This window comes from Mytilus edulis, chromosome 10 (assembly GCF_963676685.1).
Source record: "Mytilus edulis chromosome 10, xbMytEdul2.2, whole genome shotgun sequence".
Taxonomy (NCBI): domain Eukaryota; kingdom Metazoa; phylum Mollusca; class Bivalvia; order Mytilida; family Mytilidae; genus Mytilus; species Mytilus edulis.
This window is the reverse complement of record NC_092353.1, coordinates 75,375,062-75,393,808: the sequence shown is the minus strand read 5'-3', so window position 1 is coordinate 75,393,808 and position 18,747 is coordinate 75,375,062. Positions and strand designations below refer to the sequence as shown.

General features: G+C 32.4%; 2 protein-coding genes across 2 annotated transcripts in view; one reads left to right on the top strand and one right to left on the bottom strand.

Moving 5' to 3' along the window:
- Positions 1 to 18,747, bottom strand: part of LOC139491907 (putative inhibitor of apoptosis) — a 396,259-nt gene that overhangs the window by 259,133 nt on the left and 118,379 nt on the right. The window lies entirely within an intron of this gene.
- LOC139491901 (Golgi-associated PDZ and coiled-coil motif-containing protein-like) lies at positions 472 to 16,865 on the top strand. The gene is made up of 9 exons (XM_071279825.1): positions 472 to 743; positions 5,154 to 5,318; positions 5,760 to 5,935; positions 6,479 to 6,644; positions 6,818 to 6,913; positions 11,502 to 11,666; positions 11,991 to 12,082; positions 12,852 to 12,974; positions 16,665 to 16,865. Exons 1-9 carry the CDS (start codon positions 531 to 533, stop codon positions 16,789 to 16,791), a joined length of 1,323 nt encoding a protein of 440 aa, XP_071135926.1. The 5' UTR covers positions 472 to 530; the 3' UTR covers positions 16,792 to 16,865.

Here is an 18,747-nt window from a genome sequence, read left to right as displayed (position 1 = left end):
TAGTTGTTCAGTATATGTTTTTATGTCTGTTGGTTTCCTCTAGTGCATATGTGAATATGTGCCATCGGAATGTATTCAATGATTTATATTGTGATTCTATTGTCATTGCTGTATTAGAGACATATTTAGACTGGGATCCCGCTATATATAATGCACATTTATCTAGACAGGCGAACCAGTCTAAGACATATTATACAAAGAACTTTGCAAATATGAAATAAAAGGCGAGGAAAAAATGCCGAAAAAAAGCACACGATTAAAACAAGAAAAACAATTAATGAATATTTTAAATATAAATACAATAAACTTAGCAATCTACAACTCTACAACTAAGTTAAATTTTATCTTTTTGAATTTGCCGCTAAAAAAACTTATTTTTCCGGAAATTTTCCCGTTTGATGACGTGTGACATTTTGGTTTTTATTCATTTGAATCATTTGAGCGTTTGTAATTAAAAAAATTTCGTCGTCTCCTATCATGAACTAATTAGACCTTGAAGGAAAAAAATTAATGTTTGTCGCCTAACCAAAATGACAGCTACTTTATCGTTTCGGTGGTTAGAACTTTTAGAAAAGGAATTTGACAAAGCGTTTGTAGATCTTGATCTATTGCTTGGTGATATTGACCCTGACCAATGTGAATTAACATTTGAGGGCCGGCAAAAGATGACAGCTCTCAGTGCTGCATTTGCCCAGCTCTGTCACAAAGCTCAAACTGTGTTCCAATCAAATGCAAAACTTGAAGTAAGACTTACTATAGAAACCATTTTTCCATCCATGTTTGAAAACTTTGAAACCAAGAGTTGTCAATAACTTCTGAAAATAAAAATACTACATTTTATTTCTCAATAGACAATAATTTGCATCATCATGTTACATACAGTACCCTTCAAGAGTACCAACTCTCCCACACCCTACACCGAGGAAAATGTCGGAGCCACTCCGAAAAACTCCGATATTCCTCCCAAAATGTTGGGAGGAATTTGGGAGTAATCTCTCCCAAAATCAGGTAAATGTTTATTGTGATAACGAGCTCACTCTCTACACCGAGGAATTAATTGCCCTTATCCTACTTTGATCTATACCGGCACAAGACTGAATTGGTAATTGGATTACCTGACAGGTAAAGGTTGAAGTAATAAAGAATTATATTTCCGGTCTACTGTACCAGTTTAAGTGTCAAACAGGTGTATAATTTTAAATGTCTTTAATACTAATTAAATTTCATTTGTGGTAATTAAAACTAAAGTCAAAATATTTTCGTATTTTTTGTTAGCCCATCTAAAAATATCTTAACCTTAATGTACTTGCTTTAAAAAAAAAAACGATTATAAAATATAGCGGAATATGTGAAAAACAAAATATTCTACTTCAAAGTTAAAGTCTTTATTTAAAAATTATAAGTCTAAAAGTTTTATATATGCAAGTAAAAAGGAAAATTTATTCACCATTCATTAGACAAAATAATTGCCCCGTAATAATTGTGTAAATCTACGGCATTTTCTTTTTACGATTATCTAATTGCTGGAATGAATAAAAGATTTAAAAGCAAAATGTTGTTGTTAATTCTTTCAATTGTATTCAAGTTTTATAAAAAATGAAAACTACTTAATTTTGACCTCGATGTCTTCACCAGTAAATTAATATTTTATTGACGAAATGAGCATACTTGTGTAAAAATAACCGGAAACTTTTGCTAAAATAATTTGAACAGTTAAATAAAATTACGTGTTTGAAAGTTTTGTATTTTCAAGTAAAAAGGAAAATATTATTCACCATTCGTTATGCTTAACAATTACGACATTTTCCTTTTACGATTTGTTGGCAGTACAGCAGAATAATAATACATTTCCGTTACAAAAGATTTTAAAAACAATTATTTGCCGTGCGAAGACAATTCCGCGATACACATCTCAGTTATCAACAGTTTGGGTTGAACTTGAACTTGACTTACTTAACAATGTTAAATGCTAAAAATAGTTAACATCAATGTTATCCACAGCACGAGTTTTTTAAAGGGCGGGAAAAAATATCGCGTACTAGTAAACTCAGGTGACCTTTCTGGCCGACCGTGGGAAAGTCCATTCAAGGTTTCTAAAGTTGCAGAACGACATTTTTGTGCAATCGTATTGAGGCTCCAGAAGGTCCTTTTACAATTGATTTATCGGGAAAATATAATTCTTATCCGAATAAACGTGAACACATTTTTAACTATTTGAATTTTAATGTTTTATCTTTCAAAAAAGAAAGTACATTTATAGTTATATGTCCATGGTCAATAATATAGATTTACAGTTGGTGATGTATTAATTGAAATTATGATGGAAATTGTCCGGGGTGATTGATTGTATTCAAATGACAATAATCATGATAATACGATAAAGAAATGCCAATTGTAGGCGGTTGGGAAATTTTGAAAATAAAATGATGACTGATTTAACTGGAATAGATAATTATGATGGGCAATTATGAGGTTTGATAAATTTTATTAATAATTAAAGGATTAGTGACCTATCGGATAGCGATAATCGGATTACTTATCATCACAACTTTTAACATCTTTTGTAAACGTAAAATGATTGAGCGTCATAAACTTGTCAAACACCGGTAGAATTATAGTACATTTATTATATAATTAATGTGAAAATATTTTTCACTTTCCAAATTCAAATGACGAAATTGATATAAATACTTTCGTCAATTTGAAAACTGTTCTGTAAAATGCGAAAATGACGAGCACTATCAATATCACTTGAAATTATTTCCTTTGTCAACAGAGTTGTCATTTAACAGTTTCTGTTCGTAATTTGAATTATTCAAGTCTGTATAAATGTACCGAGGTTGTGAAACATCATATTTTACATTGCTCAATAAATTAAGTTTACTTGATGATCCGATGAATCGGGTTACCGAAAAAACAACATGATTTTATTAGCCAGTTGATTTTTTAATAATGAACAATTAATGCGCTGATATTGCTTATTGAATAAGTTATAAAAGAAACTAATTGTGGCAAAATCGTCCTTGCTGAAAGAACACAGTTACACAATGTATGACCTGACCGGACTGTAATAGAAACACAAAATAACAATTTTCTTCATACTTTTTCGTATGTACGTTCTATTTTAAAGATAACGGCATAAGACACAAATATAAAGGATAATAAATATCTTATTCTAAATGATATTGTCACATCTTTATCTGTCAAAGAAAGGAAAACATTTGTTCAATTTATAATACCGTGATTTTAAAGCACACCTGTGCAACCAAGATCGATTAAATGTTCAAAGGTAAATTATCTGGGTAATCCAATTATGTTGTCACGCGTCGTTAATTTGAAGTACATCCGATGGGCAATAAACCAATTAACAGCCACGCGGTGTTGGGAGAGAATCTTTGGAGGATTTTAGGAGTGAAATCCGCGGTACTCGGTGTGATTCCGAGAAACACGGAAATCGGAGAAAAAAGTTATCGAATCGATATTTTTGAAGAGTACTGTACATGTAGGGTTCATAAGCCAGCTCTGAAACTAGTTGAATCTTTCATGTCATACCAGTTGCCTTGTGACCAAAATCTATGCATCGTCACTTCCATCTCATATTGAGGAAACGGGCGATAAAGTGATGCTATACACATGCTACTCAAAATATTTGGGAAATTAAAACCTAAATAACTACAGTTGTATGGGGGTTGGGATTACATTCTTACTGAACATAAAATATTCCTAAACTACCCTGCAGATCGACGATCCAGAAAATTGTTGAAACTGTGATAGTGCAGGGGTTCATTTGCTGTCTGGTAAATAAACTCATCATAGATATTAGGATTGAAATTTTGTATTTAAGCCCAAGTGCTTTTTCTCTTCAAAAGACTCATCCCGAAGTGCTTTTTCTCTTCAAAAGACTCATCAGAAATTACACCATTAAAGTGTACATAATTGATGATCTTTTGAATCAAGAAATAACGTATTATAGTCCTGTAATATGAGGCAGGCAATACCTGTGAATGAGGACGAAGTCTGTATGAATTATTTTTTTTGTAACTTTTAAAAATATTTGTTAAAAAAAGAAACGGAAATACTGTAACGTTTTTGATTTTGGTTTTGTTGTTAGGGATTTTACTTGTGACATTATTTAAGTTATGGCGTCATGTTCAATGTAAACAAAGAAACTCAAAGCAATGCATCAGGTAACCTTAATTCATATCAAAGACAAAGAAGTATTTAAAATGAAATATTGGTATTGTGTTCCTTGAGTTTCTATATTTTACTATGTCTCACGACAACGAGACCGGAAGAAGGAAGTAGATTTCTGTGTTCTGCCCAAATGCGGAAATGAAAAAAAGCATCAAAAAAAAAGTTAACAGTTTTGAGTTCATTAGTACATTGTACAATGAAAAATTTCAGGAAATCTTCTCGATTTAAAAAAAAACTCATGATAAAATTTATTGATTTTTCTACTGTAATTATATTTTCTGGAACTGTGGGTCCATTCGTCCCTTTATCTGTGTGTCCCCCTTCAGGTTAAAGTCTTTGGTCAAGGTTGTTTTTGATGCAGTTAACAAGTTAAAGACCAATCAACTTGAAACTTAGTACACTTGTTCCCTATGATATGATCTTTCTAATTTGAATGCCAAATTAGAGTTTTGATTCCAATGTCACTGTCCACTGAAAACAGAAAATGATAGTGCAATTGGGGTATCCATGTACTATGGACACATTCTTCATGTTCTTGTATATCAAATATTGTTTAACTTTCAATACTGAACCACGAACAAAATATCTGATAAAAATGTTGAATGCAAATGAAATGGACCTACAAAGTAAAACTGCCAAGCATTGCGCATATGCCTCATCACTTCCAACTATAGATGTCTTTTATAAGAATCAGTTTTCGTTTAGGGAGGTGTAACCCTTGTACATTTTTTTTACATGTATTAAACAAGGAGGCCTAATCTGATCGCAATACATAAATTATTTTGAAATGTACAGGAATTATCATCTACTCATCTCTTCAGTATACATGGTATAATTGCAGGATGCTATTCTATTTATAGAAGTACAATGCATACAATCAATAATTTCAGATATTCTTCAGGTTTTACCTTCATGACTTAATTTGACATGACTAAGATTAATTTTATTTTAATTTCCAGGCACAGCTAGTAGATATGAGATCAGACATGATAGAAATGAAATCCTCTAAAGCTCTGGTTGACAAAGAACTCCATAATGTCTTATTACAACTCCATTCACTACAGTTACAGAAACAGGCCGATAAAGGCATAGAGGCTGATTCTACAAGCATAATGAAAAAACTGGTGAGAAAAACCTTTTGGAGAACATATATGATGTTCCTTGGCATTTTCTGTTTTTTGCTGTGCATTTACTGATAATGTGTCATGAATGGATACCCCATATTATCCTCTCTTTTCTATAATTTGTAACTAGCTGAACTAAATGTAAGATATCAAAACTGTCAAATATTTGTTTTGCTTATGTTTATGTGGCCTGTAATGAAGTTGTGACCCATACAATTTGTAAATAGGTAAGTGTGACCTATATATGGAAGGAATGCAACATTTGCAATGTTTTAATACATATGTATATCTGAAAGGAGTAGATTAGAATGAGCCTAATAATGATATCAAAATTAAAATACCAGTTTTTATTTGGCAAAACTTAATCTGTTGTAAATTTAGCAATAATACAAACATTACAAAACATTCTGAATTAAAAGTTTTCAATGTTTTAAATTACAGGAAGATGAATTGCAGGCACAAAAAGCAGAATTTTTAAATATGGCTAAATTAGAGGCAGAGGTAAAAGAATTAAGGAAAGAAAATACTGAACTACGTCAATATGTTTTAGCTCTGCAGGGAGAAGTTTATGGTGCAAGACTTGCCGCTAAGTATTTAGACAAAGAATTAGCTGGAAGGTAAATACACATTGAAACAGAAGTATAAGTTTTAAGATGAGTTTTTAGGCACCTATACAAGAAAGAAGCTTTCAGGGGATTGTCAGTGCCCATTTCATGTGCCAAGTTATATTGATGGAGGAAACCTGATAACCTTGATAGAGTCATAACCTCTGCCAGATAACTGGCAATCCAGGTCAATTAAGTTAAGTGTCACAAGCTCAGTATATACATGCTACATTGCTAGCTGATTGCTGTTGATGAACTACTTAACCCATTTAGCCACTGTGGCCTCTTACACAATCATTGAGAGCAATGAAAGTTTTTACCTTATGCTGGTAGACCCACTTTGCAGAGCTTCATAAAAAAATGTATTGATAATTTATTTTTGTCTTTGATAGGCTGTACAGTGAACTATAGTTGTTAATTTCTTTTTCATTTGGGCTCTTCTGAAGAGTTGTCTCATTGGCAATTGCAATACATCTTCTTTTTATATGAAATATTTGCTATTATATGTTAAATAAACCACAAACAATCATCTATGATGTCTTTTATGTTTTGTAGAATTCAGCAGATCCAGTTGTTAGGTCGAGACATGAGAGGAGCAGAGCATGACAAGCTTTGGAACCAGTTAGAAGCAGAAATCCATTTACACAGACACAAAACAGTAATACGAGCATGTCGTGGACGGAATAACTGGAAGAAAAAATTACCTGTTCCGGCCGGCCATGTAAGTTTTAAAATATTTATGAGATAAACCTGTGTTTTGGGAACTCTATAACAATGTTGTCAAACTTTCAATAGAATTCAGTGAATTAATCATACCGGTATGAAAAATCTCCACATACATTTAACTGAATTACATTGTGCTATAAAATTTCAACATTGTTCTTAATTTTGCAGGACTTTAAATCGTTAAGAAAACAGCATGGTTTGGGAGATGTGAGGAAGGTCCTTATACAGAAAGGTGCTGATGATGGACTAGGTTTGTCAATAACTGTAAGTAAATATTTTAGGAAAGAATACATTGCAATTTTTTTGTAATAATGAATTTTCATTTTCTATACTGGTATACTACAGTCATTTTCTGATATAATGAGGATTTTTGTGAAATATGATCAAATTCAAACGTATAATGGACACACCATTCTCACTTTTGCAAAAAGACTTATGGAATAACTTATCTAAGAAATCAAATATAGAAAAATGATCAAGAGTGACCAAACAACACGTAAACTGACAAGTGTAGCTGTTAGCACATGATTAAATTGTCAGTGTTCTTCTGTCACAAGTTGAATAATTTTATACATATTAGTTCTTTGACAAGTTGTTCCTCTTATTACATTGACAGTTGGCTTTTAATGGCACTAATAAGTAAATTACAACAAACTATATCTTTTTCTGCATATTCACATTTTGTTTTGATGCATCATCATCTACAATGTCTTGACATCACCCAATGTATAAAATCAGATGAAATTAGATGAAATTATCCAATTTATTTTCACGTGAAATAATAGGATTGGTTTTCACATGTGAAATTATCCAATTTATTTTCACATGTGTAATTACCAGTTTATATTTAAAGTTCTAGTTCTGTGAAATCACAGTATTTCATTGCAACCAATGTAATCATCATTTTTATACGACCGCAAAAATTTTAATTTTTTGGTCGTATATTGCTTTGACGTTGGCGTCGTCGTCGTCGTCCTGTGTCCTCTTGCGTCGTCGTCGTCCGAATACTTTTAGTTTTCGCACTCTAACTTTAGTAAAAGTGAATAGAAATCAATGAAATTTTAACACAAGGTTTATGACCACAAAAGGAAGGTTGGGACTGATTTTGGGAGTTTTGGTCCCAACATTTTAGGAATTAGGGGCCAAAAAGGGCCCAAATAAGTATTTTCTTGGTTTTCTCACTATAACAGTAAATTTACTTTAGTTTAAGTGAATAGAAATTCATGAAATTTTGACACAAGGTTTATGACCACAAAAGGACGGTTGAGATTGATTTTGGGAGTTTTGGTTCCAACAGTTTAGGAATTAAGGGCCAAAAAAGGGCCCAAATAAGCATTATTCTTGTTTTTTGCACAATAACTTTAGTATAAGTAAATAGAAATCAATGAAATTTAAACACAAGGTTTATGACCACTAAAGGAAGGTTGGGATTGATTTTTGGAGTTGAGGTCACAACAGTTTATGAATTAGGGGCCAAAAAGGGGCCAAAATTGAACTTTGTGTGATTTCATCAATTGATGATTTTGAATAATTGGGGTTCTTTGATATGCCGAATCTAACTTTGTATGTAGATTCTTAATTTTTGGTCCCGTTTTCAAATTGGTCTACATTAAACTTAGTTTGATTTTAACAAAAATTGAATCATTGGGGTTCTTTGATATGCTGAATTTAAAAATGTACTTAGATTTTTAATTATTGGCCTAGTTTTCAAGTTGGTCCAAATGGGGGTCCAAAATTAAACTTTGTTTGATTTCATCAAAAATTGAATAAATGGGTTCTTTGATATGCCAAATCTAATTGTGTATGTAGATTCTTCATTTTTGGTCCAGTTTTCAAATTGGTCTACATTAAGGTCCAAAGGGTCAAAAATTAAACTAAGTTTGATTTTAACAAAAATTAATTCTTGGGCTTATTTGATATGCTTTATCTAAACATGTACTTTGATTTTTATACGACCGCAAAATTTGAAAATTTTTTCGTCGTATATTGCTATCACGTTGGCGTCGTCGTCGTCGTCGTCCGAATACTTTTAGTTTTCGCACTCTAACTTTAGTAAAAGTGAATGGAAATCTATGAAATTTTAACACAAGGTTTATGACCACAAAAGGAAGGTTGGTATTGATTTTGGGAGTTTTGGTCCCAACATTTTAGGAATTAGGGGCCAAAAAGGGCCCAAATAAGCATTTTCTTGGTTTTCGCACTATAACTTTAGTTTAAGTTAATAGAAATCTATGAAATTTTGACACAAGGTTTATGACCACAAAAGAACGGTTGGGATTGATTTTGGGAGTTTTGGTTTCAACAGTTTAGGAATTAGGGGCCAAAAAAGGGCCCAAATAAGCATTATTCTTGGTTTTCGCACAATAACTTTAGTTTAAGTAAATAGAAATCAATGAAATTTAAACACAATGTTAATGACTACAAAAGGAAGGTCGGTATTGATTTTTGGAGTTTAGGTCCCAACAGTTTAGGAATTAGGGGCCAAAAAGGGACCCAAATAAGCATTTTTCTTGGTTTTCGCACCATAACGTTAGTATAAGTAAATAGAAATCTATGAAATTTAAACACAAGGTTTATGACCATAAAAGGAAGGTTGGTATTGATTTTGGGAGTTTTGGTCCCAACAGAATAAGGGGCCCAAAGGGTCCAAAATTAAACTTTGTTTGATTTCATCAAAATTGAATAAGTGGGGTTCTTTGATATGCTGAATCTAACTGTCATGACTGTGTATGTAGATTCTTAACTTTTGGTCCTGTTTTCAAATTGGTCTACATTAAGGTCCAAAGGGTCCAAAATTAAACTTAGTTTGATTTTGACAAAAAATGAATCAGTTAGGTTCTTTGATATGCTGAATCTAAAAATGTATTGAGATTCTTGATTATTGGCCCAGTTTTCAAGTTGGTCCAAATCGGGGTCCAAAATTAAACTTTGTTTGATTTCATCAAAAATTGAATAAATGAGGTTCTTTGATATACCAAATCTAACTGTGTATGTAGATTCTTCATTTTTGGTCCTGTTTTCAAATTGGTCTACACTAAAGTCCAAAGGGTCCAAAATTAAACTTAGTCTGATTTTAACAAAAATTGAAATCTTGGGGTTCTTTGATATGCTGAATCCAAAAATGTACTTAGATTTTTTATTATGGGCCCAGTTTTCAAGTTGGTCCAAATCCGGATCTTAAATTATTATATTAAGTATTGTGCAATAGCAAGTCTTTTCAATTGCACAGTATTGCGCAATGGCAAGAAATATCTAATTGCACAATATTGTGAAATAGCAAAATTTTTTTTAATTAGAGTTATCTTTCTTTGCCCAGAATAGTAAGCAAGAAATATCTAATTGCAAAATATTGTGCAATAGCAAGATTTTTTTTTAATTGGAGTTATCTTTCTTTGTCCAGAATCAACTTAAATCTTTGTTATAAACCATATACAATGTATATTCACTTTTTACTACCAACTGATAAATAAAAATAATCTAAAAAGTTACCATTCAGTGATAACAAGCAGTTTTTTTACATCTTAATATTTTATGATGTATTTAAATGAGTAGTTATTGTTGCAAACTCCATTAGAAATTTTAATTGAGATTAGTTTTGGAATAAGGGAAAGGGGGATGTGATTAAAAAAATTGGGTTCAATTTTTCTCATTTGAAATTTCATAAATAAAAAAAAAAATTTCTTCAAACATTTTTTTGAGAGGATTAATATTCAACAGCATAGTGAATTGCTCTCAGAGAAAACAAAAATTTTAAGTTCATTAGAACACATTCATTCTGTGTCAGAAACCTATGCTGTGTCAACTATTTAATCACAATCCAAATTTAGAGCTGAATCCAGCTTGAATGTTGTGTCCATACTTGCCCCAACCGTTCAGGGTTCAACCTCTGCGGTCGTATAAAGCTACGCCCTGCGGAGCATCTGGTTGATTATGGGCCCAGTTTTCAAGTTAGTCCAAATCAGGATTCCATATCAAGTATTGTGCAATAGCAAGAAATTTTCAATTGCACAGTATTGCAGAATAGCAAGAAATATCTAATTGCACAATATTGTGCAATAGCAATTAATTTTCAATTGGAGTTATCTTTCTTTGTATAGAATAGTAGTTGATAATATATGTTGGAAATTTGCCAGACATGACTATGATGTCATTTTCTATGTTTATTTGCCAATAACTTTATGTAAATAACTTCATTGGAAATTTGCCAATATAAAATGTTGCTGATGAAGCTTTTTTTCCTTATCTTATCTAAAATGTTTTTAGATAATGTATGTTGGACATTTGCCAGACATGACTATGATGTCATTTTCTATTTTTATTTGCCAATAACTTTATGTAAATAACTTCATTGGAAATTTGCCAATATAAAATGTTGCTGATGAAGTTTTTTTTTCCTTATCTTATCTAAAATATTTTTAGCTTAAAAGTTGTGTCCATACTTGTTCTCATTTCAGATTTCATAAATAAAAAGAAAATTTCTTCAAACATTTTTTTGACAGGATTAATATTCAACAGCATAGTGAATTGCTCAAAGGCAAACAAAGTTCATTAGACCACATTCATTCTGTGTCAGAAACCTATGCTGTGTCAACTATTTAATTTTAGATTTAAATAAGTTTGAAGAAGAAATCTTTAATTGATTTGTAAAATCTTGACATTTGCTTTGTGTAAAAAACCCATATAATGTCAAAAATTTGATTACAATCCAAATTCAGAGCTGTATCACGCTTAAATGTTTTGTCCATACCTGCCCCAACTGTTCAGGGATCGACCTCTGTGGTCGTATAAAGCTGCGCCCTGCGGAGCACCTGGTTAACATTAAGATTGATAAAAAATAAATCTGTTATTACAGGGTGGTAAAGAGCATGGTGTTCCAATCTTGATATCAGAAATCCATGAAGGTCAGCCTGCCGATAGATGTGAGAACCTGTATGTAGGAGATGCTATACTATCAGTTAATAGCATTGATCTGAGGAACGCCAAACACGCAGAGGCTGTACAAGTCTTATCACAACAGGTTTGTATAAACTCTAAATTACTCATCAGAGGTTTATTTTGATGTTATAAAAAAAACCACATAAAAGTTAATATTCAGCAAGCACTTTCAGAACTCAGTTTACATTGAAAGGAATATATGTACTACTTTGTGTAGTATACAACTTAGCATTTGTCTCCCTTGATTTATACCTAGGCGATTTATATGTTGAACTTATATAAGTCTTTTGTTTTCTACTTTAAGATAGGAGAATAAGAACAAGATGAAATGTTTATCTCACTTGTTTTCAATTTTTAGTCAGGAGAAACAAGAGGTAGTTTTTGTCACCCTTGTTTCTATTTTTAGACAGGAGATATAGAACTAGAAGTTATGTTTGTCTCCCCCGATGAAGATAGTGATGACGAGAATCATGAATATGAAGATGAAAATGGTTTTAGGTAAAGTTGATATAAAATACCAATATCATATAAAAAAGAAGATGTGGTATGATTGCCAATGCGAAAACTCTTCACAAGAGACAAAATGACACAGACATTAACAACTATAGGTCACCATATAGCCCTCAACAATAAGCAAAGCCCATACTGCATAGTCAGCTAAGAAGCCATAAAATGATAGAAGTGAAATAATTTAAATGAGAAAACTAATGGTTAATTTTTTTTACCAAAAATAAACAAAAATTAAATATGTAGCACAGCAACAAATGACAAATACTGAGTAACAGACTCCTGACTTGGGACAGACACATAAATATAGAATGTGGCTCGGTTAAACGTGTTACCAGGATACCAATTTCCCCCCTAGGCTTTGACAGTGGTGTAACAGTACAATCTACGAAGGAACTATGAAAATCAGTGGAAAAAAAACTGAACTCATCAGATGGATACAAATAGAAATACATCTAACAAAAACACAGAGTGCACCTAGCCGGGAACTTGTACATTCCAAAAAACAAACAGATGCCAAGTACAGATCTGAGATTACTTACAACTACCGGGTAGTTCAAAGCCAATAAATCAAGCAGTCACTTCATGTTTTCTGATACTTCGACTTACACATGTGTTCAGCTAAGCACACAATATAATTAATTTTATTGATAAACATAAAATCAGATGGAATGAATTAAATTGAACACAAATTTCAGAAACAAATGCACATTCAGTGTGCTGATCAAATTTTTTGGTAACTTTTCAATTTTGTTTGCAGATACAGAATATATGATGATGAAGTTTTAAGTACAGCAAGTGAGACAGACAAGCCAGATAACTCTACTCATAAAACTAAAACTAACAGTTCTGATCAAATGTCAACAAATTCTAGTCCTCTCAGGTAAGGGGAGATCACTCTACTCATAAAACTAAAACTAACAGTTCTGATCAAATGTCAACAAATTCTAGTCCTCTCAGGTAAGGGGAGATCACTCTACTCATAAAACTAAAACTAACAGTTCTGATCAAATGTCAACAAATTCTAGTCCTCTCAGGTAAGGGGAGATCACTCTACTCATAAAACTAAAACTAACAGTTCTGATCAAATGTCAACAAATTCTAGTCCTCTCAGGTAAGGGGAGATCACTCTACTCATAAAACCAAAACTAACAGTTCTGATCAAATGTCAACAAATTCTAGTCCTCTCAGGTAAGGGGAGATCACTCTACTCATAAAACTAAAACTAACAGTTCTGATCAAATGTCAACAAACTCTAGTCCTCTCAGGTAAGGGGAGATCACTCTACTCATAAAACCAAAACTAACAGTTCTGATCAAATGTCAACAAACTCTAGTCCTCTCAGGTAAGGGGAGATCACTCTACTCATAAAACTAAAACTAACAGTTCTGATCAAATGTCAACAAATTCTAGTCCTCTCAGGTAAGGGGAGATCACTCTACTCATAAAACTAAAACTAACAGTTCTGATCAAATGTCAACCAACTCTAGTCCTCTCAGGTAAGGGGAGATCACTCTACTCATAAAACTAAAACTAACAGTTCTGATCAAATGTCAACAAATTCTAGTCCTCTCAGGTAAGGGGAGATCACTCTACTCATAAAACTAAAACTAACAGTTCTGATCAAATGTCAACCAACTCTAGTCCTCTCAGGTAAGGGGAGATCACTCTACTCATAAAACTAAAACTAACAGTTCTGATCAAATGTCAACAAATTCTAGTCCTCTCAGGTAAGGGGAGATCACTCTACTCATAAAACTAAAACTAACAGTTCTGATCAAATGTCAACCAACTCTAGTCCTCTCAGGTAAGGGGAGATCACTCTACTCATAAAACTAAAACTAACAGTTCTGATCAAATGTCAACAAACTCTAGTCCTCTCAGGTAAGGGGAGATAACTCTACTCATAAAACTAAAACTAACAGTTCTGATCAAATGTCAACCAACTCTAGTCCTCTCAGGTAAGGGGAGATCACTCTATTCATAAAACCAAAACTGTCAGTTCTGATCAAATGTCAAATTCTAGACCTCTCAGGTAAGGGGAGATCACTCTACACATAAAACTAAAACTAACAGTTCTGATCAAATGTTAACCCGAATAATTCAGTCGTTATATTCCGCTGATCTACGAAGGCTACATTAACGTCTGAACGTCTTCCTCGATTAAGACCGTCAACCGGAAAATTCACACCGCTTTGCAATATGGGAATTTTGATTTAAATTGGCAGCTAAAGAAGGAGGAGTTCCGGATGTTAATTGATGATAAATGATGTAAACTGATGTTAATTGATGTTAATTAATTATTATCGGATTTGTGTTAATTGAACACACGTGTGTGGTAAGGCAATTTCAAGAGAGTTGCGCAGACTCATATCCTGATCGCCGCTGATTGGCTCTCTCTCAAAGAGAGCAGGCGACGCGGCCAATGATCACAAAGAGTTCAAGCCCTCGTGTGGGAGAAAACCGGACACGGAAAGGGCTTGAATTATTCGAATTAATCAAATGTTAACCAACTCTAGTCCTCTCAGGTAAGGGGAGATCACTCTATTCATAAAACCAAAACTGTCAGTTCTGATCAAATGTCAAATTCTAGACCTCTCAGGTAAGGGGAGATCACTCTACACATAAAACTAAAACTAACAGTTCTGATCAAATGTCAACCAACTCTAGTCCTCTCAGGTAAGGGGAGATCACTCTACTCATAAAACCAAAACTAACAGTTCTGATCAAATGTCAACCAACTCTAGTCCTCTCAGGTAAGGGGAGATCACTCTACTCATAAAACCAAAACTAACAGTTCTGATCAAATGTCAACAAATTCTAGTCCTCTCAGGTGAGGGGAGATCACTCAACTCATAAAACCAAAACTTACAGTTCTGATCAAATGTCAACAAATTCTAGTCCTCTCAGGTAAGGGGAGACCACTGTACTCATAAAACCAAAACTAACAGTTCTGATCAAATGTCAACAAATTCTAGTCCTCTCAGGTAAGGGGATATCACTCTACTCATAAAACCAAAACTAACAGTTCTAAAATGTCAACAAATTCTAGTCCTCTCAGGTAAGGGGAGACCACTGTACTCATAAAACCAAAACTAACAGTTCTGATCAAATGTCAACAAATTCTAGTCCTCTCAGGTAAGGGGATATCACTCTACTCATAAAACCAAAACTAACAGTTCTGATCAAATGTCAACAAATTCTAGTCCTCTCAGGTAAGGGGAGACCACTGTACTCATAAAACCAAAACTAACAGTTCTGATCAAATGTCAACAAATTCTAGTCCTCTCAGGTAAGGGGAGATCACTCTTCTCATAAAACCAAAACTAACAATTCTGATCAAATGTCAACAAACTCTAGTCCTCTCAGGTAAGGGGAGATCACTCTTCTCATAAAACCAAAACTAACAGTTCTGATCAAATGTCAACAAATGCTAGTCCTCTCAGGTGAGGGGAGATCACTCAACTCATAAAACCAAAACTAACAGTTCTGATCAAATGTCAACAAATTCTAGTCCTCTCAGGTAAGGGGATATCACTCTACTCATAAAACCAAAACTAAAAGTTCTAAAATGTCAACAAATTCTAGTCCTCTCAGGTAAGGAGAGATCACTCTACTCATAAAACCAAAACTAACAGTTCTGATCAAATGTCAACAAATTCTAGTCCTCTCAGGTAAGGGGAGATCACTGTACTCATAAATCCAAAACAGAGAGTTCTGATCAAATGTCAAATTCTAGACCTCTCAGGTAAGGGGAGATCACTCTACTCATAAAACCAGAACTGAAAGTTCTGATCAAATGTCAACAAATTCTAGTCATCTTATGTAAGGGGAGATCACTCATAAAACCAAAACTATCAGTTCTGATCAAAAGTCAACATATTTACAGTTTTAAACATTAATCAAAAGATTGTGCTACATTTAAGTTAAATGCCAATTTTCCATGTATTGGGCAGATTAAATTAGTCATGACATTAAAACAACAGTATATTTTCATCATCTAAGTAGAGAGATTATCATTATTCTTAAGAATCAACTTTAAAAAAGAGAAAACCTACAACCTGATTTATGCCGAGAAAAAAAATGAAAAAAAAATATGGCTGACAGCTATGACTAACGCTGAATTCGCTGTTTCAGAATCTAATGCATTATGGGTAATATATTAATAATTATACACCAAAACGTTATGGTTGGTAAAAAAACATACTTTACAATGGAAATTCAACCAAATGTAACAGTATTTTCATTTGGTGTACGAACAATGAGATTACCAATAATCCTTTACATTCTGAAAAGGTAAATTAGATGCTCATGACTTGGCAAGTACACTAAACAATGTGAGTGTTGAACCATACTGCTTTCTTTTGATAGTATTGTGACAGCACAAAAATCATCACACAGTTGATAGAATTATGACAAACAATTTTAATCAAATTTTAAGAAAACATATGTACTAAGTCTTTATTTTATGTGTGACAAAGATTTAAAATCTTCCGTAGATTCTAGATTTCAAATTTGCATATTAAGCAATTTATCACATGACCTTGAACTTTGTACCTATTTCTAATTTTAGATCACCTGGAGCGACAGGAAGTAGTACTAACAGTCCTAGCAAGAGAATTGATGTAGGAACGTTCCATACAAACAACATACAGGACTCAAACAAAACAGAAGAATCTCCAGCGTTTGATTACAGATAATCAAAAATAACATTGTTAAGTTATCCATTGTATTACACATTAATTGGTTTATTAATGATATATATCAGATTTTATCAGTTTTTGTTATTATTTATGACTGTAGATTGTAATTGTTGCAAAGATAAGGCCACTTAAAAACTGCTCTCATTTTCTCATTACATTAATAATAAATTCTTGCCAAGAGCTCAGGAATGAAGAGAATTCCTTGTTATGGTGGTATGGGTATCTTCAGCCAACCTAGGATTTTAAAATAGTACATCACTTTTAAATGAAGTCAGCAAATTTCAATGCCAAGATGCAATTTATTAAAAGAATTTCATTAAAAGGAACAAATTTATGTGATTTTATCTTTTAATTATAAGTATGTTTCCAAATGTATAATATTTTTGATGAGATCAATTTTTTGTTAACTTTTCATATTAAGGGGAGGTTACTTAAAAATTGTAAATTAATAAAGAAATATTAATGGAATTTTACTGTTTTATGTTATAGCTGAAAAAACAAACTGTGTTTTTCTTTTGATATTCTGAAAACACTGTCAAAAATTGTCAATTGTTAAAGAATTTTTCAGTTTTATGTTATAGCTGAAAAAAAGGAACTGTGCTCTTTTGATATTCTAAAAACACTATGAAAACTATCTTTTATATAATTAAAAAATTCTATTTATTATTTTACTTTCTATTCCCCTGATGATGTATTCCTCTATAATCCTTACAAAAGGTGTCTTGAAAACAAGCTTTGTGACCTATAATTTATATAATGTTTTTGAGCATATTACAATATATACTATATTTAAGCGAAGTATAAAAAAAATTCTATCATATTTCGTTATTCACCCATACGACCTTAGATTAACATCCTATGTATCCTTATACATTGGATATTTAAAAACTGACCCCAAATTGTTCATTCAGTCCAACAATAGTATTACACAACAAGGATCCAGTATCAATTTACAAAATAATACAGCAATATATAGTGCAGTAAACTGGATTCCTTTTTTGAAATTCTACTGTTTTTGCAAACAGTTTATTAAGTACCAGTTAAGAACAATATCCAATGAAAGGATGACATTTTATTTGTACTATTTCAGAGAAACTGATAGTTATTTTTAAATAGCCTTATAAACTATGATTTGAAAGGAGTTAGCATGTTTTGTAGTCAATACTCATAAAGTTGATGAATTCCTATAGACAAATAATTACATTGTTAAGAATTTACAGTATATATGATACGTTTCATGATTAAAACACACATTAATATATAAGGGCATAATTAAGCTTGAGAAACAAGAAAGACATGTTCCTTATTATTTGCTCATATTCTCCCATATGTCTTTTAGTTGAAGAAGTTGTCATTGCTTATACATTTTAAATTGTTGTAATTCCCACAAAATAACGACTTCTTAGTTCTGAGGATCTATCAGGATTCCCTCCCGGACAATTTACCAACATTGAACTCGATAATATAATATCACATCTGAAGTTGACCCCTCTGTAAGATTTAATTTGATATGTTGATACATGTACTTAATTTAAAACTTCTGTACCAAAATCCTATTATTAAAAGTGTTCAACTTCTAAAAATCCCTTTTAAATTTAGGGAACAACTTTAGGGTAGCCCTTGAAGGTTGGCCGTTTAAATTTCTTTAGGGAACAACAATTTAGATAGCCCTCTAAAAGTGTTAGTTTAAAGTTCTTTAGGAAACAGTAATTTAGACCAGCCTATGGCAAGTGCTTTGTTTTGACTTTTTCTTGTTTACTAGATGTAAATATAACTTCATATTTGTTGTTTGTTTATGAGGACAAGTCACTGTTTTACTGAACTCAAAGGGACCAATAAGAATACTTTAACTTACATATACCTTAATTTTTTGTCACTTATTCCATCAGATCACTAAAAAGTGCTCAGTTAACTGAGTCATGTTCATTTTACATTGTTAATTTGTTTTTGGTC